This window comes from Dromiciops gliroides, chromosome X (assembly GCF_019393635.1).
Source record: "Dromiciops gliroides isolate mDroGli1 chromosome X, mDroGli1.pri, whole genome shotgun sequence".
Taxonomy (NCBI): Eukaryota; Metazoa; Chordata; class Mammalia; order Microbiotheria; family Microbiotheriidae; genus Dromiciops; species Dromiciops gliroides.
Window position 1 is genome coordinate 61,787,774 of NC_057867.1, and position 27,942 is coordinate 61,815,715.

A 27,942-nucleotide genomic window follows, 5' to 3' on the forward strand; every position below is an offset into this window, starting at 1 on the left:
TGGATAGAGCACCGGCCCTGGAGTCAGGAGTACCTGAGTTCAAATCCGGCCTCAGACACTTAACACTTACTAGCTGTGTGACCCTGGGCAAGTCACTTAACCCCAATTACCTCACTAAAAAAAAAAAATTAATCATTTGGGGATGCCTTTTGGTTTTTGGAGCACAATGACTGAGAGTAACATCCCCTCCGCCACGCCACCCCAACTCCCACCCTCACACCAGGTTAATAGAACCTTCACTTGTAACAAAGAGGAATAGTCCAGTATAACCAAATAGCGACCGTTTATGGTCGTTTAGCTATACAGTAGTCTCTATACGATCTCAGGGTCCCTGCGTTTGTCCAAAGCTGGGAAGCAGTCTGTCCGGGAGGCCAGGTAAGGGACGTTGCTTCAGAGTAGCAAGGTTCTGAAACGTTTATTCAGGCTCCCGGCTACTTTTTTTTCCCCCAGGAAGGGGGGATGATCAGGCTATGATTTTATGCCATTATCAATGTTATAATCTGCCTCATTCCGCCCCCCCCTTTTGGATAAAATTACTAAAATTAAATTTGAATGTGTTCTCTGGGAATCATGCATGACAAAATTTTCGATGGAAGATATGGATAGGGATTTTTACCCGTTTTACAACTAGGACTTTGGGATCCTTAAATATCAGGAAATGGTCGTGATTTTAAAAAAGTAAAATAGTAATAGAAATACAAACTCCCATGGAGACCCACCTGCCCACTGGTTTTCCCCCAAAGTTTTATCAATGCATTTGTTGTCTTACCCAACTAAGCACTGCTAACTAACAACAAAATTCCACCATCCCAAACATCCCAGGGCCTAATAGCATATGCAACATTTCACACCCATCACCTCCCACCCCTCCTCCCCATGGCAATCAGTCTTAACATTTGCACAGAGTTGGCCTAATAAACTGCCCCTTCCTGGGACCAACTGGACAAATGCTTGTACTGGGGAGAGGGTTAAATATCCTGGCTTCTAGCCAGGATGAGAACAAACAACAGAAACGGATACTCCTAGCCTTGACTTCCATGTTTTGCCACAGACTCTCACCATTAAGCTGACAGCATGTGTGTTATGGATAGGATTGTTTAGCTTGCTCTGTGGGCCCACGTGGTTACTTGTTCTTAAAAAATCCTCACATCTTAGGGACCCTCAATCCTCCTATTTCTCTTTTCTCTGCTCCCCACTGAGGGGTTCCAAATCATTATCCTGGCAACTTTCTAGTAATGAGTCTCTTACTGCCTTCAACAAAGAAAATCCCAAGAAACTTGATATTCTTTTGGGAAGTGACTGAAAACTTAGGTGTCTGTAAGTAGGATGTAAACTTCTACAAGGCCATTTCTGCCTGTGATATGGGAGACTGAGCACTACCCTCACCAGTAAGGGATGGACTAGAAATCTAAAGCCTCTGCCCCCTCTAAATCTATGACCTTTCTCTTTCTTTTTTCTGTTTTGCTCTCTCCTCCCTCTTCCTTCCCTCTCTCTGTCTGTCTTTGTCTCTGTCTCTCTGTCTCTCCCCTCTCCCCCCTCTGTCCCCTAGTTTAATAAAACCTCCATGTATTTTTCCCATGAAAAAGGCTTTTCAAGAGTAACCAACTGAGCCAGCTAGACTGAGGGACAGAGAAAGACTATTTGTTTGTTTGGACTTTCCTCCTTGTCATGTTTCTTCCATCCCATACCTAGAAGAAACAGTCAATCCATATTCTCCCTTTTAAATTTGATCTGATTAGATTAGACCTCTCACAATCTTAGCTGGAGGGACTGAGAGTTTATAGTGGCAAGGTGCACAGGAAATATTCAAAAGCTCCAAAGAAAAAGTGAACTCAGGGTTTTGGACAAAAGAAGAATGAATGAATATGAATGCCTCAGGTGCCAAATGGTCTGTAGGAATCTAGTCCTGCTGGCAGGGCTGGGATTCTCCATGCTTTAGGCCAGGGCTTTTCTCTGATCTGGCACACTACGGGGTCTGAAATCACAATGCCTGTCACTTCAATCTATTTAAGGAACTGGTGGACGAATTTTCTCAGAGGTAAAAGCAGTGATACTGATCAATATCAGTGGATAGTAAATGATATTGACTGAAAATGATGAACAAGTACTTTGTGAATGCTTTAGGAAGAAACGAAATGCTTCTGAATTTTTTGTGAGCACAGAGTCAGAACTGTGAGAGGCTGTATTTCCCTTTACATCCCTGCCATTTCTCAAGGTATAGAGTGAATTCAGTTTGGTGGTGGTGGCGGCGCCAGTGGCAGTGTTTTGAGCCTGTACTTTCATTGATCTAGGGAACAACTGGTGAATAAACTTATTCTACCAATGTAGAGCTCACATACATATACACATATGTATATATGCATATATACACACACGTATATATATGCATATATATACAATGTATATATATGCATATATGCATGCATATTGTCAACAGGCAATCACAATGTCTTAAGACTTCTGTGAAAACCAGGTTTATTATAAGAGATATGAACATACATGGGAATCCAATGGGCTGGAAGTTTTTAAAGAAGTTTACACTTTTATAATAGCAGGACGAGGGGATACCAGGAAGGGGAGTAACATGGGAAGGGGAACAGTGAATCAAAGGCATAGGACACCCAAACTACTCCCCACGATGGAGGAGCAGGGTGACAGCAAAAGCCAAGTTCTTTTCCCTTGGGAACTGTTAACCTATGAAGATAGGAGGGTCCCTTATCTGCAGAAGACCCCAGCTGCACAAGCAGCATCCCAGCCTGGCACAGACGACTGGCGCCTGTCTTGCCTCCCAAGGACACATGAGCAATCCAGCCTGGGGTACAACAACAAATGATGTCAGCTCAGGGGGAGCTTCATCCTTGACACAATCAGGGTCTTCTGCATGCTCTGAGTCCAGTGTTTCTGAAAAATATGGCAACTCCAAAAGACAAGTTCAGGGGATCCCATTAGCAATATATCCATGTGTTTATATACACATGTACATACACACATATATATTATATATAGTCATGTAAAACATTACAAAAAACTATCCCTAAATTGTAACTTACAGGCCATTTCACCTCTGCTTATATGAAAAATAACTTATAGGTAAATTCATAAGCTATCAGCAATCTCTATTAGAAGGCCAGATGATCACTTGGTGAGGACGATGTGGGTGCTATTTGCATTCGGATGGCCTCAATGCCCCTGGAGTCCCTTCCAGCTTTGGCATTCCCTGATTCCATAAGCGTTGGAAGGGAGCTTAGAGGTCATCTTTGATGAGAGTTGGAAAGTCAGTGCAATCATCTCATTATATAAATGAGGACCTGAGGTACCCTGTACATAGTAGGCCCTTAATGAGTGATGGTTCAGTGAATAAAATCCATTCAGATAGAGTGACCTGCCTGATGCCACATGGCTAGCTAGCAAGTATCAGAGCTATCTGTGTCAAGAGAACATTGGCTTATTGAACCCAAAGCTGATGTTCTTCATGATACACACAAGGTATCTTGGTGACAGTATGGTTCCAGCTCTATTGGGCTCCTTAGGGGAGCTCTTTCAGGGGCTCTGCTTCCCTCCAGCTTAGTGAGATCTCTGTGTTGGTTGGCACAGGGACCTCCTATGCGCTCACAGGGAGCTTTGGTTTGGGGGTGCCTGCCTCAGATTTCCAAATGGCTTCACCACCCTCAAAGGGGATAAATGGCAGGTCATCTGGGGGAAAGAGGGGTATAGGAAGGAGGGTCATAGACACACAGAGGACTCAGCTGCCTCTATCCCCAGAAACAGTCATCTTTGGTCTATTTCACAGAAAATAGCAAGCAGCTCATCGCCTTTGGAAATGCCAGGTCACACAAGAAGACATCAGGCAGTACTACCCAGGCCCACAGCCAAACTGGCTCCACCCAAACCCTTTAGCATCCAAACAGCCAGCAAAGCGTGGCCCCCTGACCACCCCCCCCACTCCACACAGATATACAACTGCCAGCCTGCTCACTTGCTCCTAACCCTTAGGACCCTGGGGATCCTCTCACCTCCCCAAACTTCCTAATCTGGCAAGAAAGAGCAATGGGGAAGTACCTTCCTCCAAATTTGCTCAAAGGGGGCTAGCTGGTGTGTCTGTTGTTCCTTTAGTACTCCCCCAATTCCCCCCTCTCCATTCTCTTCCTTGAGGTTCCCATCCTATGGACTTAAGCAATTATCTAGAAATACTTGTTTTATTTATAAAGGAAGTAGAAGGGGGAAGAGTTTGACAAAAGGCCAGAGAAAATAGTCTCCTAAAAACTGTAAAACACAATTCTTATTGATGTTGTTGTCTTTCAGAGGCCATATAGAATTGGAAATGTTTTCTCCCATTTTACTTTCTTTTCCCCCCATATTTACTTGCAAACAGAAACTGATGGCCAAAATTTGATTTGTCTCTTTAAACTGGGTTTTATTAAAAAGAGAGAAAGTGAAATTGACAAGAGTATTCCATGGGTTGGCAGAGATACTCTACGAAAATGGTATTAACTGTATTGTCTGCACTGTGCACCAATCAGGGGGCTTGGAATATGTGGCATCATTCAGTTAAGAAACATCACCATGGTTTCAACTCTTGTGTTAGATTCTAGATTTTTGCCACAGGGATTAAATGAATGCCTCTTTTGCCCTGAAATTATTTTAGACTAGTCAGATCAGTGGGTGTGACAGGTTAAAATGTTTTGGGAGAAAGCTTAGTTTTATGGCAAATAAGTCTGCTGAGGGCAAAGTCAGAGTTCAGACTGAAACCTCAGTAGATATACTGAATTCTGAAAAGCTATTTTGAAGGATTACTCCCTTTTCTTTAACTGACCAGAAAGGGTCAAGAAATTCTGGGCATTTGTGGGAGTAGCATGCTTCCCAAGCCATGAATAGGGATCCCGTTTTCCCAGAAAGGGAGGTTAGCAGCCAGGGTCTGGCAGAAATCAGTAACCTTTTCTGTCTCTCCTTTCCTAAGAAGCTTTGGAAAATAGTAGAAAGTGACCACTTTAAATCTATCAATTGGAATGATAATGGAGACTGTGTGGTCATTGAAGAAGAGTTTTTTCAAAGAGAAATTTTGGATAGGAAAGGGCTGATAAGGATTTTTGAAACGTCCAGTATGAAAAGTTTCATTCGCCAGCTTAATCTCTACGGATTCTCTAAACTTCATATAAATTTGCCTTCAACTCACTTTCATCAGGGGACGAAAAAATTCATGGTAAAGTAGTAAATTCATTCTTACATCGCAGTAATTTCTCTGAATTGTAGCTAGTTTTATTTTGTTATTATGACATGTGAAGGAATTGATGCCAAACTCAAACAGGAAATGCATATTTGAAAAGGTCATGTCTCAGAGCAGATAAAATTTTTGATGGAAAGGGGACAGGACAGGCTCTGGCAATGCTTCATTACTTAAAGTATAATTCTGGATATTTTAAATTACCTAAAAATCTCCAACAGCCTAGTTTACTTCAAAAGGTTGGTCACTTATTATCAATGGAATGTTTTCGTGATATGAAAAACTGTTAATGTAGGAGCTTGACAAATATACAGGGCTTTTCACTACCAAATCAAATTGGGTTGATCTCATAGTGCAGGATGAAATAATATTAAGGTGATAGCTTTTTTTTTAACCTGTAAACAGCAAATTGAGATCTTTGTGGGCTTATGGCTAATTGACAATGACTATGATTTCTTTGTAGATCTATCGCAATTTCAACTTTAGAAGAGACTGCCCTTTCCTGATTCAAAGAATGAAAAGAAGAGTAGGCATTAAGAACAGTGTTCCATCAAGCTTTATCCCTCCTTTCTCCAAAAGAAAGAGAGCCTGGGGCCCGAAAAGACAGCTTTCCTTTATGGAGTCCAGAATGGCTTGGTATAACAGGCGGGTAATAGCCAAGAAAGGAAAAAAGATGCTGAAGAAATCCCAGTATGCCCAGAAAAAGAGGATCCATGCTTATGCCACTCCCCCACCATGGCCTTTAGAGAATTCTGCTAGCCATCCCCAACAAACCCAACCCCAAATTCATCCTGTGGAAGTCCAAAACAACATTGCATTCAGTTCTTTTATACCCCTACAACCAGTCGTGCCCATTGACCTTCCCGTTGTGGGGCTGATACCAACTTCATTCTACCCAAATGTTATGTGTCTAAATGCTCAAATTACTACTTTAATGCCATTATATAACCCATGGTTTACCATGTTTATGGCTACAGGATCAACTGCCCCCTTAGTACAGGCCAGTGAACAGCAGGTTTCTTCCTCGGCCCAGTGTTGCCCTGTATGCAACTGCTACACCAATGGGCCATGAGCCAAGTAGGAAATACCCCAGGGTGCACAGAGGTCTTCTGACTAAAATGATTACAGTTTGGTAATGAATACAATGATCCTATTTTTGTCTTTATAAAAATCTATACAAATTAAACTATTTAAAAAAAATCTAACCAGCGTTCTCTCTCTGCCTTTCCCCCCCCTCAACGCCTTATACTTCATCAGCCTGTCATGATGAACATAGGAGTGGTTTTTTTTTTGCAAAGATATTCACTCCTAAAATAAAATATTGAATAGAGGAAAGATTTGCCTGAGGGTTCCTTAGTCTGGATTCGACAGAGGGGATTCTGACCATTTATTCAGCACATATATACTCTGTAAAGGGGCTGTGCTTGGCACAGCAGGGGGTATGAAGATGAAGATGATCATTTAGTAAGGCAGATAGCACAAGTATGTAAACACAAGCTTAATACAACACACAGGGGCAGCTAGGTGGCACAGTGGATAAAGCACTGGCCTTGAAGTTGGGAGGATCTGAGTTCCAATCTCACCTCAGACACTTAGTAGCTGTGTGACCCTGGGCAAGTCACTTAACCCCAATTTCCTTAAACATCCGGGGCCATCTCTAGTCGGCCTGCTCTGTATCTTGCCACTGGCCCCAGATGGCTCTGCAGGAGAGAGGGAGACTTTGCACAGCCCTCCCTCCCTTCAATCCAATTCAGTTCAAGTCATGGCATCACCTCCCAATGTCATGGTCCTCTTGGAGGACGAAGGACGAATGAAATCAACAATAAAGCATAATAATGACAGCTAGCATTTATGTCGTGCTTTTCATACAGGACCTCATTTAATCTTCACTACAACTTTGAGAGATGGGTGCTATTATTATCCATTTACCAATGAGGAAACCGAGGTTACCCTGGGTCACCCAGGGATGTGTCTAAGGCAGGATTTAAACTCCTATCTTCCTGCCTCCATGTTTAGCATTCCATCCACTGTGCCACCTAGATGCTCACATGACCCACTTAATGAGAGGTATTAACTGCTAGGGGATGGGGTCCTAGGGAGGGTGACAGTACACCTGGCTAGGGGGGGAATCCAGTAGGATTAAGGAGGGGAATATAGGAAAGATTAGTGAAAGAGGTGCTAGTTGAAGCCATAGGAACAGATGAAAAAGCTCTGAGAGAGACTGAAAGAGAAGAGGGTTCAGGAGAGAAGACTCTGGGATATCTACATTCAAGGTGCAAGAGAATAAAGAATACGCGAGAGTTGGGAGGAAAATCAGGAAATCAAAAGGATAAAGACTTTTAAAAGGCCATTAACTGTCCCTCTCTCCTTTTCTTGGAGAGATGGAAGCCAGCTACAGGTGCGGATTTCTGTATATGCTGACAGTAATGTCCTCGTTTTTCTTTTTTTCCCAAGGGCAGGCTCACTAGGTGGTAGTATTAAGACAGGGACTGGGAGGGAGGGATAGATCTATCTGGCAGTAACTGTGATGTAAAAAAGGCATCAAGAAAACTTTTATTTTTAAAGCCACTTAGCCAAGGATTTAAAATTTTTTGGTATTTGGTGACCTTAAGGAAAACAGGATTGATAAAGTGGAGGATGGAAACCAGATTATATGGGAATTAAGGACTAGGTAGATAGTGAGAGAGTATACTATTATATATCACTTTATCCTAAAATCTGGAAAGAGGGAGAAAGTCAGAGGATGTTAATTTTTACCAACTGAAGAATGTTTGGGGGGGGGAAGGGAGGGACATTTTTTTTGATAGAATAAAAGTTATTTTTAAACATGTTGATGGTACACAGATTAGTTAAAGGCCTCTCTCCTTTCACTATCAGACTGTTCCTATGTCTGTTATCTTGCTGTATGTCAAGGAAGGGTTCCATGGGGGGAAGGGGGGAGGAGGGAGAAGGGGGGGAGGGGGGAGGGAGGCTATATCAGGAAACGTCTATGATATCAAAAGAAAGAGGGATTGATACCCCTATTTCTCAAATTAGTTTCAATCTTAGCATTGTTGAGATCTTGAATAAGGCTTTCCCAATCAATATCTGTTTTGACTGAGAGCCTGATATGAGCAATAATAGCCTTGTGTAAGACCCATAATGCCATTTTTACTAGAATTATCACAGGAAAGCACATAAAACCAAGCCCAACAGAACAACAACCTCTTTTAAAAATGCCTTATTATTAGTCTTGAAATGAACAGAACTGAAATAGGATAAAAATAGTAACATGATGACATTTATTGACCGATATCACTGTCTGCATTAGACCTCATGATCTGAAACATTATCGTCAATAGGTGAAAAAGATATATACCTCACGGATGCTTTAGCTTGAAAATCACGATTCCCACTGATCTGGTTTTGAGAAATGATGGGTTTTTTTTCCTGTAGAGGACATCTCGTGCAATTAATACAATAAAAGGAATTTACAGTATGGCTCGTATCCATTCAAGATGTTTGGCTCAGTTCTCTGCAACTTTATTCTTGGGAAGCCATGATAAAACTTCCTTGCTCCACAGGGATCAGTTCTCTGGGGATCTTGACTTGAAATATATCCTTCCCACCTTTAGCAAGTACTGGTTTTAAGAGCCATCTTGGGTTTGAAAGTGTTGTTAGGTACTTTTGTCTCAAGTCGGTCAGCACAGCGTTATTCTCTAGGTCCACCATCTTCTCCGGAGCCAGATTTCTAGGACACTGCAATGTTTCCCCAATGTCAACAAGTCCTGGAGAGAAGGAAAGAAGAGCACACGAAGGGATTTTTTTTAGTTGATTGAACAAGACATATGAAATATTTCAGTTATTAAAAGAGCACAGCTATGGGGGCAGCTAGATGGCGCAGTGGTTAAAGCACCGGCCCTGGACTCAGGAGTACCTGAGTTCAAATCCGGCCTCAGACACGTGACATTTACTAGCTGTGTGACCGTGGGCAAGTCACTTAACCCCTGTTGCCTAAAAAAAAAAAAAAAAGAGCACAGCTCTCTATGTGAAAAATGAGCAATAGGAAGAGTATTAATTTACCCAAAGAAGGATGTTACAGACCATAGCTAACCTCCCTCTCTACATTGCTAGATTTTTTTTTTAGTGAGGCAATTGGGGTTAAGTGACTTGCCCAGGGTCACACAGCTAGTAAGTGTTAAGTGTCTGAGGCTGGATTTGAACTCAGGTCCTCCTGACTCCAGGGCCGGTGCTCTATCCACTGCACCACCTAGCTGCCCCTCACGTAGCATTTTATTTAAAAAAAAATACACACCTACCGACAAAAGCACCAGCCTATTACCACTACCACCACTGCCAACCCCACGACCCTCCAAGATCCTGAAACACTGAGATGCTTATACAGAATTCCTAAATCATTAGAGCCAAAAGGGGTCAGAAAGATAAACTCTTCATAAGATCACAATATCTTAGATTTGGAAATGGAAGGGACCCTCTGAGGCTTTCTAGTCCAATCTTCTCATTCAACAGAGGAGGAAACTGAGGTCTAAATGGTTCAAAGTCATGCACTGAGTTAGTGGACACGGCTAGGAAATGAATCCAGGTCTTGAGATTTCAAATTCAATGATGTTTCTACAAGATCACAATGAATGTTGGGTAAATTCGTATGTGTCTATATGTATGTATATGTCTTTTAAGGGAAGAAGTCTATGTATATGAGGTTTTTTGGTAGGTCAAGACTATTCTGTTCAGTTCAATCGGACCAAGCCTAATTTACTAAGGCCCAGCTATGCCCAAGGTCAAAGGTCACTCACCAGCAATAACTCCTCTACCAAATTTCTCCCCTTCATCCATTAACGCCTGAATTTGAGTGCTTGTCATCCCGAGCCTGTCCACCAGTATATACTTCCATGATTCATCTTCCCAGTCTTTCTGAGCAATGTGAATAGCAATGGTGCAGCCATGCTGGTCTGCCAGCAAAGGACGCCAACGAGTCTCTAGGGTTTTGACTCCGTTTAGGACCAGCCCAGCATAAGGCTGACGGAAGGAAAGACAGCCAAACTTCATCTCTTTCTCAAGCCTCTGATTCATGTATGATTAGTCTTTCACCCTATTTCAAGTTTAAAAAAAAAGGGTCAGCAAACCATCAGAGCATACAATACCATCCTCATCTGCCTCCCCATGCCCATTAGTGCTCCTGACTCCCTGGCAACTACCACAAGCAGAAACACTTTACCCACATAAACCAGGGGGAAAAGTACAATTGTGGAGCAGGGACGGATCACTAAGCATTTTTAAAATTATTTTTTCACTTAATAGTTTCTTTTTTCCCAATTACATGTAAAGATAGTTTTCAACATTTATTTTGGTAAGATTTAGATTTCCAAATTTTTCTCCCTCCCCTCCCCAAAGCCAGCAAGCAATCTGATACAGGTACAATCATGTTAAACATATTTCCACGTTAGTCATGTTGTGAGAGAAGAATCAGAACAAAAGGGGAAAACCAAGAGAAAGAAAAAGCAAAACACAAAACAAAAGTGAAAATAGTATGCCTCCATCTGTATTAAGACTCCATAGTTCTTCCTCTGGATGTGGATAGCATTTTCCATCATGAGTCCTTTGGAAATGTCTTAGAGAATTGTATTGCTGAGAAGAGCTAAGGTAGAGAGCATTTTTTAAAGAATGTGGCCTTTCTTATGTTCAAGTCTACAACTCTGTTGATGGAGAAGTGAACATTGAGAGTTCAGAGCTATGCCTTAGAGAATACTACTAGCGCTTTAAGCAAATAGGAATTCAGAGGGCCTGTGATCAGTGTGGGGAATTCTGTCCACCAAAGCACATTAAAACCCAAACTGTAGGAGAAAAGTACCAGAGAAATCTGGAAGTTAAATTATATGCCCAGGGCCACATAGCTAATAACAGTCAGAACTTAAGTCTTCCTATTCCAAGCCCAGCCCTCTGTCCCTATCCAATCAATCAATCAATCATTCCATCCCTATATTTGTATATCTCTATATACTTGCCTATATGTACATATCTTTGTAGACATACCTATATATCCACTCTAATTAAACCTAATTAGCACATACATTGTTTGAAAGAAAATTCTGCAACTGAAGTAGGCTTTTGAATACACCATTTGCCTTTACTCTAAACTGGGTTAAACAACTGCCTTGTTTAAACAATTCATTACAGTTATCCCTGCCACATCACAACTTTACCCATAATGGTTTCCATATATCCAGGGTCAGCATAAGAATTAAACGGGAATTTGGGGGGAGTTTTGTGGAGGCAGCAGAAGGCCAGTGGGCAACACAGAAAAAGTTTAGAAACTCAGAAATGCATAAAATATATGTGTAGCATTGTAAAATATCAACCCAAATTTTACAATAAGGTCCTGTAAACACCCCATAAAAGAAAAGGAAGAAAATCAGACTTCTTCTCTGGTATGAAGGGAGGGCCAAAGAATTTTGCACAGATTTTTCAGCTCTCGGGGTGCTGCACCCCTAATTCCCATGATGTGGAAGGGATAACTGTAATTTACTTAAGCAGCCTCGATTCCTTTTCTTCCTGTAGTTAGAGCAGCACAAAAGTAATTTTCAACCAGCACAATTTGTAAACCAGTGGAGTCCCAATGAATGAGTGTAATTGTGAAGTGAGTTTATATATTCCATCTAACAGTGACCCAGTGGATAGAGTTCTGGGTTTTGAGTCAGGAAGACCTGAATTTAAATCTGGCCTTAGACCCTTACTCTCTATGTGACCCTGAGCAAGTCACTTAACCTCTGATTGTCTCAGTTTCCCCAAATGGAAAATGGGAATAACAACAGCATCTCTCTCTCTCTCTCTCTCTCTCAGAGGGTTGTTGTGAGGATCAAATGAGATATTTGTAAAAGCGAGTGAGCAGAGTGGTAAGTGGTCTATAAATATGTATGCCCTTCCCCTCCCCCTTCCCTAACTGACAGCTAGAACTTTCAGGCCAGAAGTACTAAACTGTAATTCTGCTTCCATGTAGCCTAAGGAAAGTGACTTCACTTCATCTGACTCCACTTTCTCATCTGCAAAATAGAAATAAATCATATAATCACATTACTTTGTATGTGTGTGTGTGTGTGTGTGTGTGTGTGTGTATAATATTGCAGCTATATATAGTAGCTATATAATCAAGTATATAAAGCAATTCCACACAATATATATAGCAGCTCGCTCTATCTATCTATCTATCTATCTATCTATCTATCTATCTATCTATCTATTTCTCTATCTGTATTGCAGCGACATAATCAAGTATATAAAGCAATTCCAACCAAAGAGAGGCAAGAGAAGACCAGCAGATAGCATCCTGAAGTTATGATGCACTCCAAAGAGGTCCTCATCACAATAAACATTAAGTTTAGAGAACCAACACCTTTGAGAGCCAAGTTAGAGAAGAGATTTTCAGCAGCAGTTCTGGTTAATGACCCCAAAGTTAGACAACCGAAGCAAGAGTCAGAATCCATTGCACAAGAACAGGATCTAGGAGGCATGGGCAAACAACTTTATTTGAAAAATATCTGGAGGTTTTAGTGAAGAGTAAGCTCAAAATGAGTCAGCTGGGTGGCTTGAGAGCCAAAAACAGCTGAGGGAACCATTCTTAGCCTGCCTGAACAGAGGCAGAGTGTCAAGGGCCAGGGAGGGGACAGTCCTACTGTTTTCTGCACTGACCAAATACTATCTAAAGTATTTGGTTCAATTTGGGGCACATTTCAGGAAAGTCACTGACAAATTGGAGTAGATCCAGGGGGTAGCTAGTATAGGGAGATGATTGGAAACCATCCAGATGAGACTTGTCCAAGGACGTGAGCATTTTTAGCCTGGGGAAGAGGGGAACAACAGCCACTGTGGGGTCTTAACTGTTTTTGTGTCATGAACCCCTTTGGAAATCTGGGGGAGCCTAGGGACCCCTTCTCATAATAAGGCTTTTAAAGGCATAAAACAATACACAGGATTAGAAAGGTAAGCAGTATATGGAAATAGTTTAAAGAGTATTTTAAAAAAAAACCCCAAGTTCACTGGATGCTTAAGAATCTCGGTTAAAAAAGATAACTTCATGGCAATCTAAGCTGTGTAAAAGTATAATGTGCTACCACAGGAGATATATTCCCTTTCGCTGGATAACTGTTTGGGAGAGAAAGTCTTTGGAGAAGGGATCGCTATCCAGATACACAACGGACAAGATGTTCTCAGAAGCCCTCCCAAACTCTGATTTCGAGTCTTGTTTTCTTTCTTCTGCTAGGCCCCCAGTGGTCCTTCCTCTTTGTCCTGCTCCCTGCCAGGGTGAAGGAGTCCATCAAATATTCTAATATCATATGGGATCTAATGTTATATACTATAATATACACATGCGGAAGAAATGATGCTTTCTGACCCACAATTTCAAGATTGAAGATCCAACACCTAGGATGTTGTAAAGAAAAATGAGACAGCTTACAGAACTAGGTTCCACCTTCAACTTCATGTCTCATGGGCAGCCGGACACCCTCCAGAAGCCTCAACTCTCCCGCCAATTAATATGTTCATTACTATTATCTCACAGTCAGTCAGTAAGTGCTACAGAAAGTGATTTGCACAGAAATAGTTCCTATCTGTACAGAACTTAGGATGTAAACCAGGGAGTCATTTATTCTCCTTGGGCCTCAGTAGACTCATCTGTAAAAGGAAGCTGAACTAAATGGCTTCTGAGATCCATTTCATTCTAGATACTAAAAAGAGAGCAAACTGACAGCTAGGCAGATCAGTGGAGAAAACACTGGGCCGGAGAGCAGGAAAACCCTTCCTAAGTTCAAAACCAACCTGAGACACTTACTAGCTGTGTGACCCTGGGCAAGTTACTTAACCCTGTTTGCCTCAGTTTCTTCATCTGTACAATGGACTGGAGAAGGAAATGGAAAACCACTCCAGTATTTTTACCCCAAATAGGGTCACAAAGAGTTGGACGCCACTGAACAAGAACAACGGATAGATTAAACATCTCCATTTGGCACAAAGGATTACAAGAGGCTGGAGGATATAAAATCAATTAATTCCTATTTATTGAATACCTACTATTTTCTTGGTATTGCCAGCATCGGCTCCCTATCGTTTGTTTGTTTTTGAATGCCCTAGCACTAAGTACTTGATGGGTAATACTTGCAGAACACCTGGGCTACACTTCATAGAGTCCTGCACCTTGGTCTTTTTCACATGAACTGCCTCAAACCAGATCTTTTGTATCCTGCCCATCTTTAAGATAGCTCTACTGGGCCGAGGCATCTTGTCTTACTTAGCCTGATTCTTGGAGACTGTTCTTACCTTCTTTCTATTTACTAACATGAAACACATACATGATATGTGTATATGTATACACGGTGCCAAGAAAGGGGGAACCCAGCATGGCTTTGATAATTGGAGGATCTTAATCCTAGCCTGGGGCTCAGTACCCACTTTAGACAACTGAAATGGGAGAGTTAAAAGAGGAGTGGAGAAGGGTCAAGAGAGAACATTTGGGGCAGCTAGGTGGTGCAGTGGATAGAGTACTGGCCCTGGATTCAAGAGTACCTGAGTTCAAATCCGACCTCAGACACTTAACACTTACCAGCTGTGTGACCCTGGGCAAGTCACTTAACCCCAATTGCCTCACTTGAAAAAAAAAGAGAACTTTGGGGAATGAGATTATCAACACACTTGTCAACACCATAGGCTGCCATCTCTGCCTGGCAGGGACTGTGAACTATAGGAGAGTAGGAGCCAGTTTTTAATCACCTCAGCATCATCTAAACAGCTCTGTTGCTTGCCAAATGCTGGCAACACCTACCAAAACATGACCCCATATGGGAAAATACTCTATGCTACAGGCTATGAGGGCTTGAGGTGAAAATGAGGGAATATGAGAAGAATGACAACTCCCGCTTCTCTGGGCCTTTTAGGCTGAAGAAGCATTTTCCTTGAAACACTTCAGTGAGGGTAATCAACATCAATGTCTCTGAGTTTGGCACAAAGATCATTTTACACCTGTTGCTTCTTTTTCCCCTCCATTCTCATTCATTCATTCATTCATTCAGCCCACATCTTATCAGATCCTATTCTATAGGGAATACAAGGATAAAAGAGACCTGATCCCGGGTCTTCATAGAGATTACAGTCTAGGTGAAGGGGTGAGGGAGCACGTCGCTCAGGGGTGCAAGAGGGTGGTCAGAGAACTCATCCTAGAAGAGGATGTATTTGAACCTGAGTCTCTGATCTGATTTCAGCAGGCGGGGCTGGGGGCCATTCCAGAGAAGCCAAAAGCACGTCTCAGCAGAAGTGGGGTGTATGGGGGAGAGGGGCTTCCATTTTGGCTGCTGTGTCCCACCGTCCAGAGCTTTTAGATTAAGCTGGGTAATAAATGGATGGGGTGGGACACTGCTAGGTCCGGCAACCCTGGCTTGGCCCCAGGACACTGAAATTCAAAGGATGTTGACAGCACCCAAGGAGGTTCGCAGGATCATAGATTTAGCACTAGATGAGCCACGCCCCCCCCTCGTCCGCGGCCCCTCACCCCAACCCCACCCCCGTCGCTTAGTCTAACCCCCTCATTTTACAGATAAGAAAACTACGGCCCGAGAGAGCCAGTGACTTGCCCAAGGCCACAGCTGCATCTCTAGGATTCCAAACGGCTTGTGCCACGAGGCCTTGCGTCATAGAACTGCAGGAGGCTTCCCCCTGTCCTTCTATCAGCCCACTCCCATCAACCTTGACTTTGCGACCCCCACCCTGCTCTAAACTGGGGGGCCCTGGCTGGCGGGCTTAGGCAGCCAGGCTGTTTTCCGGCCCAGGACTCGGGAAGGAGGGGGAGGGGGCCGCAAGGAAAGGGAGGGGGGAGGAGGGAAAAGGGAGGGGGGGGGAGGAGAGATTCTTGGGCCTTCGGCAGCAGTAGCAGTAGCAGTAGCTGCCGTCGCCGCCGCCACCACGGCCGTCGCCGCCACCAAGACCGCCGCCGCCGCGACCGCCCGGGGGCGCAGTCCCTTCAGCTCGGAAAGCCCCGGGACAGGACCTGGACCCGGACGGGGACGTAGCGGGCTGGGCCAGACGCCGGCAGAAACAGGATGGAAGGGCCTAGAGGCGGCCTAGTGCTTTCCGGGGGCCCCGGCGGGAGCCCGAGCGGGAGGGGGCGTGGGGATTTGTGGGCAGAGGGCTGAAGGGCACTCCTGGGGGGGGGAGGGAGAAAGGCGAGGGAGGGGGGCGAGGGAGGAAGGCGAGGGAGGGGGAGGCGCTGCCGGCCCCGGGGAGAAGAGGGCGCCCCGCCCCGCCCCTTCTACCCCGCCGACCCACCGGGCGGGCGGGTGGCGGGCAGCGCAGCTTGCTTACAGAGAGGGAGTGCAGGAGAGCAGAGCGGAGCCTCGGCGGGAGGGCAGCGGCGAGCCACGGGGAGCAGTGGGCTGCCCGGCCGGGCGGTGAAAGGAGGAGGAGGAGGAGGAGGAGGAGGAGGAGCTTGGGGAGGAGCCTCGGGCCGGTGTGTGTGTGTGTGTGTGTCTGTGTGTGTGTGTGTGTGTCTGTGTGTGTCTGTGTGTGTGTGTGTCTGTGTGTGTGTTTGTGTCTGTGTGTGTGTCTGTGTCTATGTGTGTGTCGATGTCTATGTGTGTGTCAGTGTCGTGTGTGCGGACCTTTGGACTGAGTGTATACTTTGTGAGTGTTGTTTCTGTGTTAGGTCTGTGTGCTGTGTGGGTGTGTGGGTGTGGGTTTGTGTGTGTCCACTTGGGGCGTCTGTCCATGCTTTGTGTGGATTCGGTGTGTGGCTATGGCTGTGGTGCCTGTGTATACTGTGTGTGTAATTTGTGTATATGATGTCTCTGTGTGTGGCAGGGGCTGGGAATGAGCTGCAAAATGGCTGAGCTGGATTAAAATTCATCTCAACCAACTGGCTTCTTTCACCGAGGTCCAGGGAAGGAAGGGGACTCTTGCCCAGGGCCACATAACAGGCTACAAGCAGGAGCTACACCAGATAGTCTGTCATAGCTTTACACCTGAAAAGTACTTGGGCTGGGATTAGGAGTCACACAGCATTGGCGGGCCTGGATGCCTTAGGATCTGTATCTCAGGATCACTGATTGATTCATTGGGATTTGGAAGGAAACTTAGAGGCCATGTAGTCCAACTCCTTCAGTTAATAAATGAGAAAACTGAGGCCTCAAGTAGCACTTCTGACATTAGGCCTTAAATTACTTTGGATTCACTTTGGATATAGTTTATGTTTGGGTGCATATTTTTCTCCTCCCTCTCCATCACTAAAACGCAATCTCCTTGAGGACAGGGCTCAGTGAGGACAGTGTCTAGGGCAGTGCTTCACACTTATTAGGCACTTGATAAAATGCTTGTTGAACGGATGAATAAAAGGGGCTTGTCCCAAATGCCCCAGTTAGGAAAAAAATAGCAAAACCAGAATCACATTCGAATCCCCTGACAGAGGATCTCAGCCAGTCAATCGCCAAGCATTGATTGAGCTTCACCTATTTGCCAGGCACTGTGTTAGGCCCTAGGGTTACAAACATCTAAATGAAACAGTTCCTGTGCTCCGTGTCCCAAAAGTCTTTGTGCGCTCTTAACCGCTTTAATAAACTAAGACTTTTGGGATACCGTGTCTATGTAAAGTTCTCTGCAAACCTTAAACTACTATAAAATTGCTAACTGTTATTGTTATTACTATATAAAACAAAGGCGGCTAGATAGTGCAGTAAATAGGGGACTGGGCTCATAATCAAATCATGCCTCTGACACTTTTTAGCTGTGACCCTGGGCAAGTCTCTTAACCTCTGTTTGCCTTAGTTTTTTCATCTGTGAAATGAGATGATTGGACTCAATGGCCTGTTCAGCTCCTTCTGGCTCTAAACCCATCATGCTATGGAATACAAGATAACCTTGGGGGTAACTCCAGGACTTAATATGGTCAAAAGAAATTGCCTCTTTTTTCCTCCTAGTGAGAGGCTCCTGTTATCTGTTGGATTCATACTGAAGTTCACTGGCAAACTGTGGATGAGTTGAGATGGAAAGAGTACATTCTGTTGCCTGATAGGTAAGAAAACACCCAGAGATTCAAATTAGGTACCAAATATTCTCCTCCTTGGCCTGGATAGTTGGGTGCTCCTGTGCACACAGTATAAGCCATTCCCTTTGAAATGTCATTACCACTGTAAAAGATCTGGTCCTGCCTTATTGAACTAAATCACTTTCTACTGTAGACAGAACTCTAGGTTCAAAATCCTACCTTTGATGCTTTTGACCAGTGATACCTTGGACAAGTCCCTTCAGTTTTCTAGGCCTCAGTTTCTTCATCTGTAAAAGGAGGGGGTTACAAGTAGATGGTCACTGCAGTCCCTTCTGGCTCTAGACTTATGACCCTATGATTTTGAAAACGAATTCTTTAAAATTGGGAAGTTGTAGCTTTTTAGAAATGGTCCAGACCCCAGTCCTTTTGTACCTCATGCAGTTGTTTGGGAGAATTATGTGTCTATTAGATATCTATTTCTGAAAATTAGGTGATACATCAGTATCTTATGTGTATACTGAGAAGTACCAGGAAAATAAGCATCTTCCTACTCTTCTCCCTCTGGGAGTTGAAAAGCAAGGGTCCAACTTCTGTGAGGTTTGATAAGGGTGGGAGGAAGGAAGGAAGGGGAGAGGAGGGAGAGGCACCAAAAAATACAGTAGCTTTAATTCACTGAGGAAGTAAAAAGAATATGGATTAATTCTCTTCAATTTCCCTTGGTCTGTATAGGGAGTGACAGCTGAAGAAATTTATGGGATTTCATCAAGTTTCTAATAGTTTGTTGCATATGTAAATGTGACCAAATTAGTAAGTGTTCATCCAAAAACTATATTCCAGTTAAAAAAAAAAAGCTTGCCTTCTTCAATCCTGAAGTGGTCTTGCTTTTAACTGCTATTTATTGTTCCCTATTTAGCATTTCTTTATATTAGAAGACAGTGACCGGTTTCTTTTTTTTTTTTTTTTTTTTAGTGAGGCAATTGGGGTTAAGTGACTTGCCCAGAGTCACACAGCTAGTAAGTGTTAAGTGTCTGAGGCCGGATTTGAACTCAGGTCCTCCTGACTCTAGGGCCGGTGCTCTATCCACTGTGCCACCTAGCTGCCCCCAGTGACCGGTTTCTAAAGAAAAGTGTCAAAAAAAGGGAAGTCCACGAAAAGGAAGAGGGAGTTCTGCATAAGCAGGTTGGGTAGTGTTCCATTTTGGCCCAGTAGCCAGCATCTTTCCTGACACTAAGTAGACAGTATCACATCTGTATTCTATTAGACCTACTTCCATTGGTTAGATTTTGTTTTCATGCAGGCCCATGTGGTTCCAATATTTGATATGTAGCCTTTTTTTCAGGTTTCTGGGTTTATTCCATATCAATACAGTGATTTCTTCACCAAAGTACTTCTCTGATTGTCTCTTATAGCTTAGAAGTTAACCTGTATTCTCAAAAGCCTTGCCAGCTGACCATCAGTTCTGGCAGGCCCAAACAAGCTGTAAAAGGGTCTTTAATCTGGCAATCAGCTTAACTAAATTCAAAGTGTTTTATAGACAAAAAGTTGGCAAACCTAGTGATATGAATGTTTTGGGCCACTGCAACTCATGCTTACTGTCCCTGATGGTATAGAGGGTTTGTGACTTTCAGTGGAGATGCCACCAACACCAATGGATCTTTTCAGGTCACATAGCTTCCTTTCTCTGCCACTTGGTTAAGTGGATTTTCCAGATGTGTGAGGTACTACAACGTATTTTTTTTTTAACAAAAATATTTCTAAAATCTGTTCCAGTCTTCCCTGCTTTGGCAGTACAAAATAGTGACTGTGAACTTTGATCCTTAAAGGTTACTGTGACCTTCGAGCTCGAAGTTAGTGAGTGGATTGTATGACATGCCTGAAGTACTTCTCTGTAGGTGAGAGGAATAGAATCATTGGCTAGGAATGGGCTTTTTTTTCCAGGAAGAAAAACCCCCTTAAAGTATTACATAAATGTGTGATATTTATAACAACACAACTTAACCTCTTCTGGATGACTTCAGATCATTATGAACATCAGTTATGGTGAGATACTCAACTCATCCTTGCAAATTATAATATGTTGATGGGGTAGGATGTAAGGATGAAGAGGATTTGAATCCTAGCAGATATCCTGGAACTTGCTTACCCAACAAAGTCACTGATATTATTTTTCTTTGGAGTTATTTGCCTTTCTCATAAAAGTGGCATGAAGGACCTATAGCTACATGACCTCCAGGTAGTGTGTGTGTGTGAGAGAGATATGGATACAAAATCAATTATTGAATCAAATACCAAAACAACCTGCTGCCAAGTGATTTCATAGCCCCTAAAAACATCATCTTCATTAAACAAAAACCATTTGTTAACTGCCTACTATGCGTAAGGCGCTGTGCTGTCCTTTGATTTGTTGGCAGCCTTCAAAAGTTATTATGTGTGTCACCACTAAGTCCATAAGGACTTTCTTTTGTCAACTTTCCCTTCCCTGTTTGTCTCACTTGCAGTAAGTTTGTTGATGATATATGAAGGAACATCCCTGATCATTTATATTTTTAAATAAATTTACAAAATTTTTATTGATGTCTTTTGTTTTGTTTTTGGTCACCTCCATTTATCACTATTTCTCTCTTCTTTCCCCTTCAATCCTGTTACAAAGAATCAAAAAAGGTAAAAAAAACACTTCAGCAAAATTAACAAACATTTCCACCAAGTTCAACATCTATTGTTCCACACCCATAGTTTCTATCCCCTTTCTGCAAAGAAGGAAGGCACATTCTCTTTTCTTTTCTTTGGGGTCATGCTTGATCTTTATAGGACTTCTTGTTCTCTCCATTTACATTGCTGTTGTTGTGTCTTTTTTCCCAGTTTTGAAAGTGTTGACTTTGCAATATACTTTTTCCTTTTAATAATAAATTTTATTGACCTTTTCTTTCTACATTCTTTATATTTCCCCCTGTATTCTTCCCCTTCCCATAGTCATTGCTTCTAACAATTTTTTAAGAGGAAAGAAATTCTATAAAATTCATCCACACAGTGAAAAATCCTGATGCTAAATGCAGTTAAATGGACCCCCACCTCTGCAAATGAGTAAGGGTGAGGAGGGGAAGTTGTCTTTTCACATGTTTTTATCTTTTGGGGGCGGGGCAAGCTTCTTCATTATAGGATTTAGTTTCAAGTTTCATTTATTTTGTTGTTTGTTCTTTTCATTTACATTGTTGTGTAGATTGTTTTCCTGGTCCAGATTGATTCACTTTGCATCAGGTCATGTTCTTCCCATGCTTCTCTGTATTTAGCACATTCATCATTTTTGACAATATAGCAATACTCCATTTCATTCATGTCCAGTTTGTTTAGCCATTCTTCTGCTGATGGCTACTACAAAAAATGCTTCTATAAATATTTTGGCTTTTATGGAATTTTTAAAAAAATCTGTGACCTACTTAGGGGTATATGCCTAGCAGTGGAATCTCTTGGTCAAAAGGTATGGACATTTTAGTCACTTTCTTAGCACAGTTCTAAATTGCTTCCCATAATGGTTGGACCACTTCACAGCTCCACCAACAGTGTATTAGTATGCTTGTCTTAGCAGAGTTCCTTTAACACTGACTATTTGGATCTTTAGCCATCTTTGTCAGTTTGCTTGGTAGGAGGTAAACCCCCAGAGTTTGTTTTGCTTTATTAGTGATTCAGAACAGTGTTTTCACATGTTTAATAATTGCTTGCAATTTTTTTGAGAGTGGTTTGTTAATATCTTTTGACCATTTGTCCATTAAAGAATGGTTTCTTTGGGAAGCAATCAGGGTTAAGTGACTTGCCTAGGGTCACACAGATAGTAAATGTCTGAGGTTGCATTTGAACTCAGGTCTTCCTGACTGGTCCTTTATCCACTGTGCCACCTAGCCATCCCATCTTATATCTTTATGTTTGTTCCCTATGTATCTTGAATACCAAACCCTGATCAGAGATATTTAATGCAAAAATTGTTTTATCCAGTCTGCAGCTTCCCTTCTAGTTTGTTAATTTTGTTTGTATAAAACCTTTTTAATTTCCTCCAATCAAAATGATCTGCTTTGCCTTTTGTGGTGCCTCTATCCCTTGTTTAGATAAGAATTCTTCTCTAATCCTAGCTGTGAAAGAGACCTGATCTTTTCTGCTAACATATTCTTATAGAATTCCTGATCATTTCAAGAATTTGTGCTAGGGTATTTGGGAAAGGGCTTACTATAAAACTTATTGGATCTTTATCATGAGAAGATATTACTATAGTTTTGACACCAGGCCATGCTTTTCTCCAGCCTCTTTTTAAGTATTTGATTTTTAACAATTCCAGGCACAAGCAATGTGAAAATTACATCTTTAATCTTATAATGAGAGTGAAAGTCCTATAGAAATATCTATTCTGGAAGCCCCATTCTAGTGGTAGTAAACGATTGTATTTTCTCATTGGAAATGTTAGAATTTGGAGTAGAGTGCCTGATGCAAGGATTGCTCGTCAAATAAATCACACTCTGCTAAAATCAAAGATTTAGCAATTATAAAACTATAATCATTTGAAATAGCAAAATTATGCATAAATGTACAGAATATAAACTATACATGGTATATAGATGGACTCCAGTGGTCCTAGCTCCCTATGTCACATAGAAACAGAACTTTGCTGTGTCAGTAATTTGAATTAAAAATTCTTTTGATGTTACATGAGCATTAATTATTGCCTTAATAATTTTGTTGCTGTTTTAGAATTTAGAAGGCTTTGGAGGGGTGATTTTAGGTGGCTTAGGTCTTTAAAAATCTGCCCAAGATAATTTGAATATCAGCCTTTAAGTTCCTTACAACAGAGGCACCCATAATCGTTCCACTGGACATAGATACCCCAAGTAAGGAAGTAAGCCCTCAAAAAATATATATTTGTGTATGTGTGTCTTTATATATATATATACACACACACATATATATATATGATATTACCCACTGAAAAGCATTTTTATAGTAAGTACTCTCTCAAATTTCCTTCCATTCCCACTCTTCCTACTTTAGTTTATTCAAAGCTACAAATGCTTAAGGTTTCCCATCTTGATCTCTATGTAGCACCTGTCACTTTGACCAGCTCCTTTTTCTTGCCTTAGCTCCCATGACATTGAACTTTTTAGAAAACAGATTTTTATTCATATCTTCACTTTTTACATCACCTAGATTTCCCCTTATATCCCCTTTCCTTCCCTCTCCCAAAGAGCCAATCCTTTACAACAAAAAATTTTTTTAAAGAAAGGGGAAAAAACAGGAAGAAGAGAAACAAAAATTCAGTTAAACCAATCAACTCATTGAAAAAGTTTAATGTTCTATCCAGTGTTCCACATTTATGGAGCCTGATCCCTTGGGGGAGTGGGGGTTCTCATATCTCTTCTTTGGGGCCAAGTTTATTCTTTACAGTTCTGCAACATTTGGTTTCACCTGTGTTGTGACGGTACGGTTGTTCTTTCTGTTTTTATTGTTGTAGCCACATTGTATGTTGTTTTCCTGGCTCTGACTAATTCGCTCAGCATATATTTATCTAAGCCTTTCCATTTTTCTCTCTACTCACCATGCTCCTTATTTCCTTCAGCACAGTAATATTTCATTACATCTGTGGCCCACAATTTGTTAACCATTCTCCAATTGATGAGCATCTACTTTTTTCCAGTTCTTTGCTACCACAAAAAGTATTGCTATAAATATCTTTGTGTGTGGGGGTACTTCCTTTTTTATCAATTATCTATATTCTTGATAGACAATGCATGCATTCTGTTCTCCTAACTATCTGTCTCCTCTTACCACCCCTCTCCTCTCCTTAATCTATCCATGGCCCTTTTTTCCCTCTTGCTAATTCCATCTATTTCGATGGATTCAATTGTAATTTCTATGTAAATTGCTTCTGTGTCTGTCTCTGGCCCCACCCATCCCTAGGAGCTCTCGTTCTGTATTTCTCTCTATCTGCATGTATGTTTGGTACTTGGGCTGCGATGTGTCCATAACAGAATTAACCATGTTTCCCACAAAAATTTATTCCTCCCTTAAGATCTTTATTTCTCCACCCTCAGCCACATAGGCTTTCATCTTCAGTTATCTTTTACTGTCTTCCATCCTTTAACTACTGTGCTGTTCCAACACCATCCAATTCTAGAAATAAAGGCTTTTGGAACTATAAAGGACCATGGAATTGAGGCCCAGAGAGGGGAAATCACTTAAGTGCAGCTTGATGGTACAGTAGATAGAGCACAGGCTTGGAATTCGGAAGGCCTGAGTTCAAATTCTACCTCAGACACTTACTAGCTGTGTGACCTTGGGCAAGTCACTTAACCCTTCCTCATCTATCAAATGGGGATCATGAGAACCTCCCTCCCAGGATTTGTTATAAAAATCAAATGAGATAATATTTGGGGTTTTTTGTGGGGCAATGAGGGTTAAGTGACTTCCCCAGCATCACCCAGCTAGTAAGTGTCAAGTGTCTGAGGTCATATTTGAACTCAGGTCCTCCTGAATCCAGGACCAGTGCTTTATCCACTGTGCCACTTAGCTGTCCCCTGAGATAATATTTGTAAAACTCTTAGCATAGTGCCTGACACATAGTAGGTACTACATAAATGTTAGCTGTTGTTGTTGTTATAATAATAATAATTATTATTATGACTTGCTCAAGGGGATCATTCTAGTTAGTAACAGAGCCAGAGCTAGAACCCTGAACTCCTAACTCCCAGTTCAGTGATTTTCCCAAAAGGCTTATTGATTCTACCTCAGCCATAGCTCTTTTTATCCATACCTTCTTTTTTTATTTTTGAGAAGTTTTAAAAAATTCATTCATTTAAGGTTGCATTGATGCTGTTTGTTTTTCTATCCCAATCATTTCCTGATATTACTCCCCTCCCCCTTGCTAAATAGTGCTTTGATTACAAACTCACTGCTCTAACTCTAGTGATGAGTTTCCCAGCTCTCACCAGGACCATTAGCCAGCCTCCTGACTGTTCTTCCCCCCTCTAGTGTTTTTCCTTCTGTCCAGCCTTCAAATCACTGCCCCAAAAGGCTTCTTAATGGGTTACTCTAGTCATGACCCTCTTCTACTGAAAACCTTTGGTAGAGGTGTTCTTAACCTTTTTGTGTGTCATGGACCCCTTGCACCATCTGGTGCAACTGAGGGACTCCTCAGAATAAAAATGTTAAATGCATAAAATAAAATGTATAGGATTAACGAGATAACCAATTATTTTGAGAGTGTCCCAAGAGTCTTAGTGTATTTAAAAGCTTATATTAAAGATGACAAAGTCACCAAGACTTTTGCAGATAGTTTTCTTGGCAGGGGGGCAGGGTAATGAGAGTTAAGTGACTTGCCCAGGGTCACACAGCTAGTAAGTGTCAAGTGTCTGGAGCCAGATTTGAGCTCAGGTCCTCCTGAATCCAGGGCCGGTGCTTTATCCACTGCGCCACCTAGCTGCCCCCGCAGAAAGATTTTTAAAGCTTATGAAAGATTAAAACGTCACTAAGACTTTTGGGATACCCTGTACAGTTATGAAAATATGTTTTCAAAAAAAGATCAATTATTTAAAAAAAAAGATTCGATACTCCAGGTTAGGAACCCCTGCTTTCATTGCCTACTGAACAAATTACTCCTCATTGTGGTATTTGAGCATATACCCCTGCAGCATAGCTCCTAACTTTGCCTGTTGAAATCCTTCCTTCTAGGTCCAACTCAGATGCCACCTCTTCACAAATCCTATCCTAATTTCCTCCAGCCAAATATGACCTCCCCTTAATCACATTTCTCAGAGTGCCTTGTCTGGAATGCTCCTTTGCTCTTTTATCACATTCTGTCTTCTCTACCATGTCTTTATCTCTATCTTCTAATTAGGTCATGAGTTATTTTGTATTCCTATTACCAAGCACACTAGGGGGCCGCTGCAGTGGATAGAGCACCGACCCTCAAGTTGGGAGGACCTGAGTTCAAATCTTACCTCAGACACTTACTAGCTGTGTGACCCTGGGCAAGTCACTTAACCCCAATTGCCTCACACATTCGGGGCCATCTCCAGTCGTCCTGATGTAGATCTTGCCACTGGACCCAGATAGCTCTGGGGGAGAGAGTGAGGCTGGTGACCTTGCATAGCCTTCCCTCACTTAAATCGAATTCAGTGCAAGTCATGACATCAACTCCCAATGTCATGGTCCTCTTGGAGAATGAAGGACAAACACCAACAACAGCCAAGCACAATACATAGCAGGCACTTGGGAAACTTTCGTTGAACTAAATGACATTATATCAAAGCACCTTTTCTCTTCCAAACCTTCCCCCTCCTGTCTTTCCAGTCTTCTTACACATTCCTCACCTTCACTCACTCTATGGTCCAGATGTACCAACCCTCTTGCTGTTCCTCACACATAACATTTATCTCCTTTCTCTGTGCTCTTGCATCTGCTTTTCCCTGAGTTCAGAATTCTCTTCTTCCCTACCTCCACCTCATAGGATCCCTCTTTTCCTTCAGGATTCAGATCAAACGCCATCACCTGCCCCTGGTGTTCTTCACCCTTTTTGTGAGCTTAATCCCTCTGGTTGTCTGGTAAAGCCTATAGCCCCTATCAACCCTTCTCATAATCAGCTTTGGTGCCTACATTCATAAATGCAGGAAATTCTAAGTGAAAATAAAGATGGACTTTTTCCCATCCACATTCACATATCCCCTGAAATCTGTCCATGGACAAAGGTTCTTGACTAAGAACCTCAGATCTACAGCAACCCTTTCCTGATCCCCCCAACTGAGCTTCCTTCCTCGAAGATCTTATATTTATTTTGTATGTCTTCTGTATGTGCATAATTATATATGTATATGTTGTGTTCCCTGATGACATTTGAGCCCCGAAAGCAGGAATTGTTTAGTTTTTAGCTTTACATCCCTAGTGCCTGGCCCAGTGCCTGGCATACAGGAGGCCCTTAATAAATGCATTTGGTTGATTACACCAACAGGAATTTTCTTTTCTGTTTGTATTATAATTTGCAGTAGTTGTATCTAAACTCCTACATGTTTCAGTCCATTTTAGGTCTCTCCATTCCCAACAAATGGTCTGTAGTATAGCATTTACAGGTACTTCAATGTCTGACTTCAGGAGATTAAATGAAACCTTTGTACTCTTAACTCATCAGTTTAATCTCCAAGGTTTAGTTAGTTTCTCCAAGTGGCGTTGTATTTGGAGACATTCCATTTGTCATGGCAATAAAGCCTCAATGGAAGAGGACCACTGTTAAATCGTGACCAACTGGGAAGGAGTTAGATGTTTCTTGCATGCCATCGGACCTCAGGCTTGAGAGCTGAAAAAGGTACTTGGAGTTGTTCATTAGGTTCAATGGCCTCGTTTTACCCGTGAGGGAACGAAGGATCAGCCAAGGAACTTCACAGAATCTGAAAGTTGAAAGGAACATTTGAGGCTATGTTTAGTTCATTCCATATCTGGACCAAAACTTGCTCTGATATGCCTGACAAGTGGTCATCCAAGCCTTCAAAGATCTCCAGTGAGGGAGAACCTGTCAATTGGATCCGAGCTCTAGAGTTGGAAAGGACCACAGAAGCCAATCTAATTCAACCCCTCATTCCACAGGTAGGGAAACAGAAGCCCATGGAGGTTATGTGACCTGCCCAAGATCACATAGGTAGTAAGCATCAGAGACATGATTGAAACTCCAGAGTGA

The 27,942-nt window shown here is 42.1% G+C and overlaps 3 protein-coding genes across 5 annotated transcripts in view; 1 reads left to right on the forward strand and 2 right to left on the reverse strand.

Moving 5' to 3' along the window:
* Positions 1 to 8,474: 8,474 nt before the first annotated feature.
* On the reverse strand, positions 8,475 to 16,694 carry LOC122733711 (protein EOLA1-like). Of its 3 annotated transcripts, none has more exons than XM_043974335.1 (3): positions 16,565 to 16,694; positions 10,015 to 10,310; positions 8,475 to 8,988 (listed from the first exon to the last, which is right to left on the reverse strand). In XM_043974335.1, the coding sequence occupies exons 2-3, from the start codon at positions 10,289 to 10,291 to the stop codon at positions 8,744 to 8,746; spliced, it is 522 nt and encodes a 173-aa protein (XP_043830270.1). In that variant the 5' UTR covers positions 10,292 to 10,310; positions 16,565 to 16,694; the 3' UTR covers positions 8,475 to 8,743. The 3 variants fall into 3 exon arrangements, with proteins under 3 accessions (XP_043830270.1, XP_043830271.1, XP_043830269.1); XM_043974336.1 differs by having other exon boundaries at positions 16,529 to 16,644; XM_043974334.1 differs by lacking the exon at positions 16,565 to 16,694 and adding an exon at positions 15,838 to 16,063.
* The window catches only part of LOC122733967 (protein phosphatase inhibitor 2-like), a 114,831-nt gene continuing 103,112 nt past the window's right edge, over positions 16,224 to 27,942 (reverse strand). Inside the window, exon 2 of the mRNA XM_043974661.1 lies at positions 16,224 to 16,404. Within this exon, the coding sequence (XP_043830596.1) occupies positions 16,224 to 16,404 (181 nt within the window). The remainder of the gene's footprint in view (positions 16,405 to 27,942) is intronic.
* MAMLD1 (mastermind like domain containing 1) overlaps positions 16,616 to 27,942 on the forward strand; it is a 660,207-nt gene continuing 648,880 nt past the window's right edge. The window contains exons 1-2 of the mRNA XM_043974332.1: positions 16,616 to 16,709; positions 18,172 to 18,266. The gene's annotated coding sequence lies outside the window, so the exon portion shown is untranslated. The remainder of the gene's footprint in view (positions 16,710 to 18,171; positions 18,267 to 27,942) is intronic.

Bases quoted from the DNA above. Each gene is read 5' to 3' on its own strand.
- LOC122733711 (XM_043974335.1), bottom strand. From the start codon at position 10,291: ATGAATCAGAGGCTTGAGAAAGAGATGAAGTTTGGCTGTCTTTCCTTC. The intron at 8,989-10,014 runs GTGAGTGACCTT...CCTTCTCTCCAG, and splicing joins TGGTAGAGGAGTTATTGCTG to GACTTGTTGACATTGGGGAA.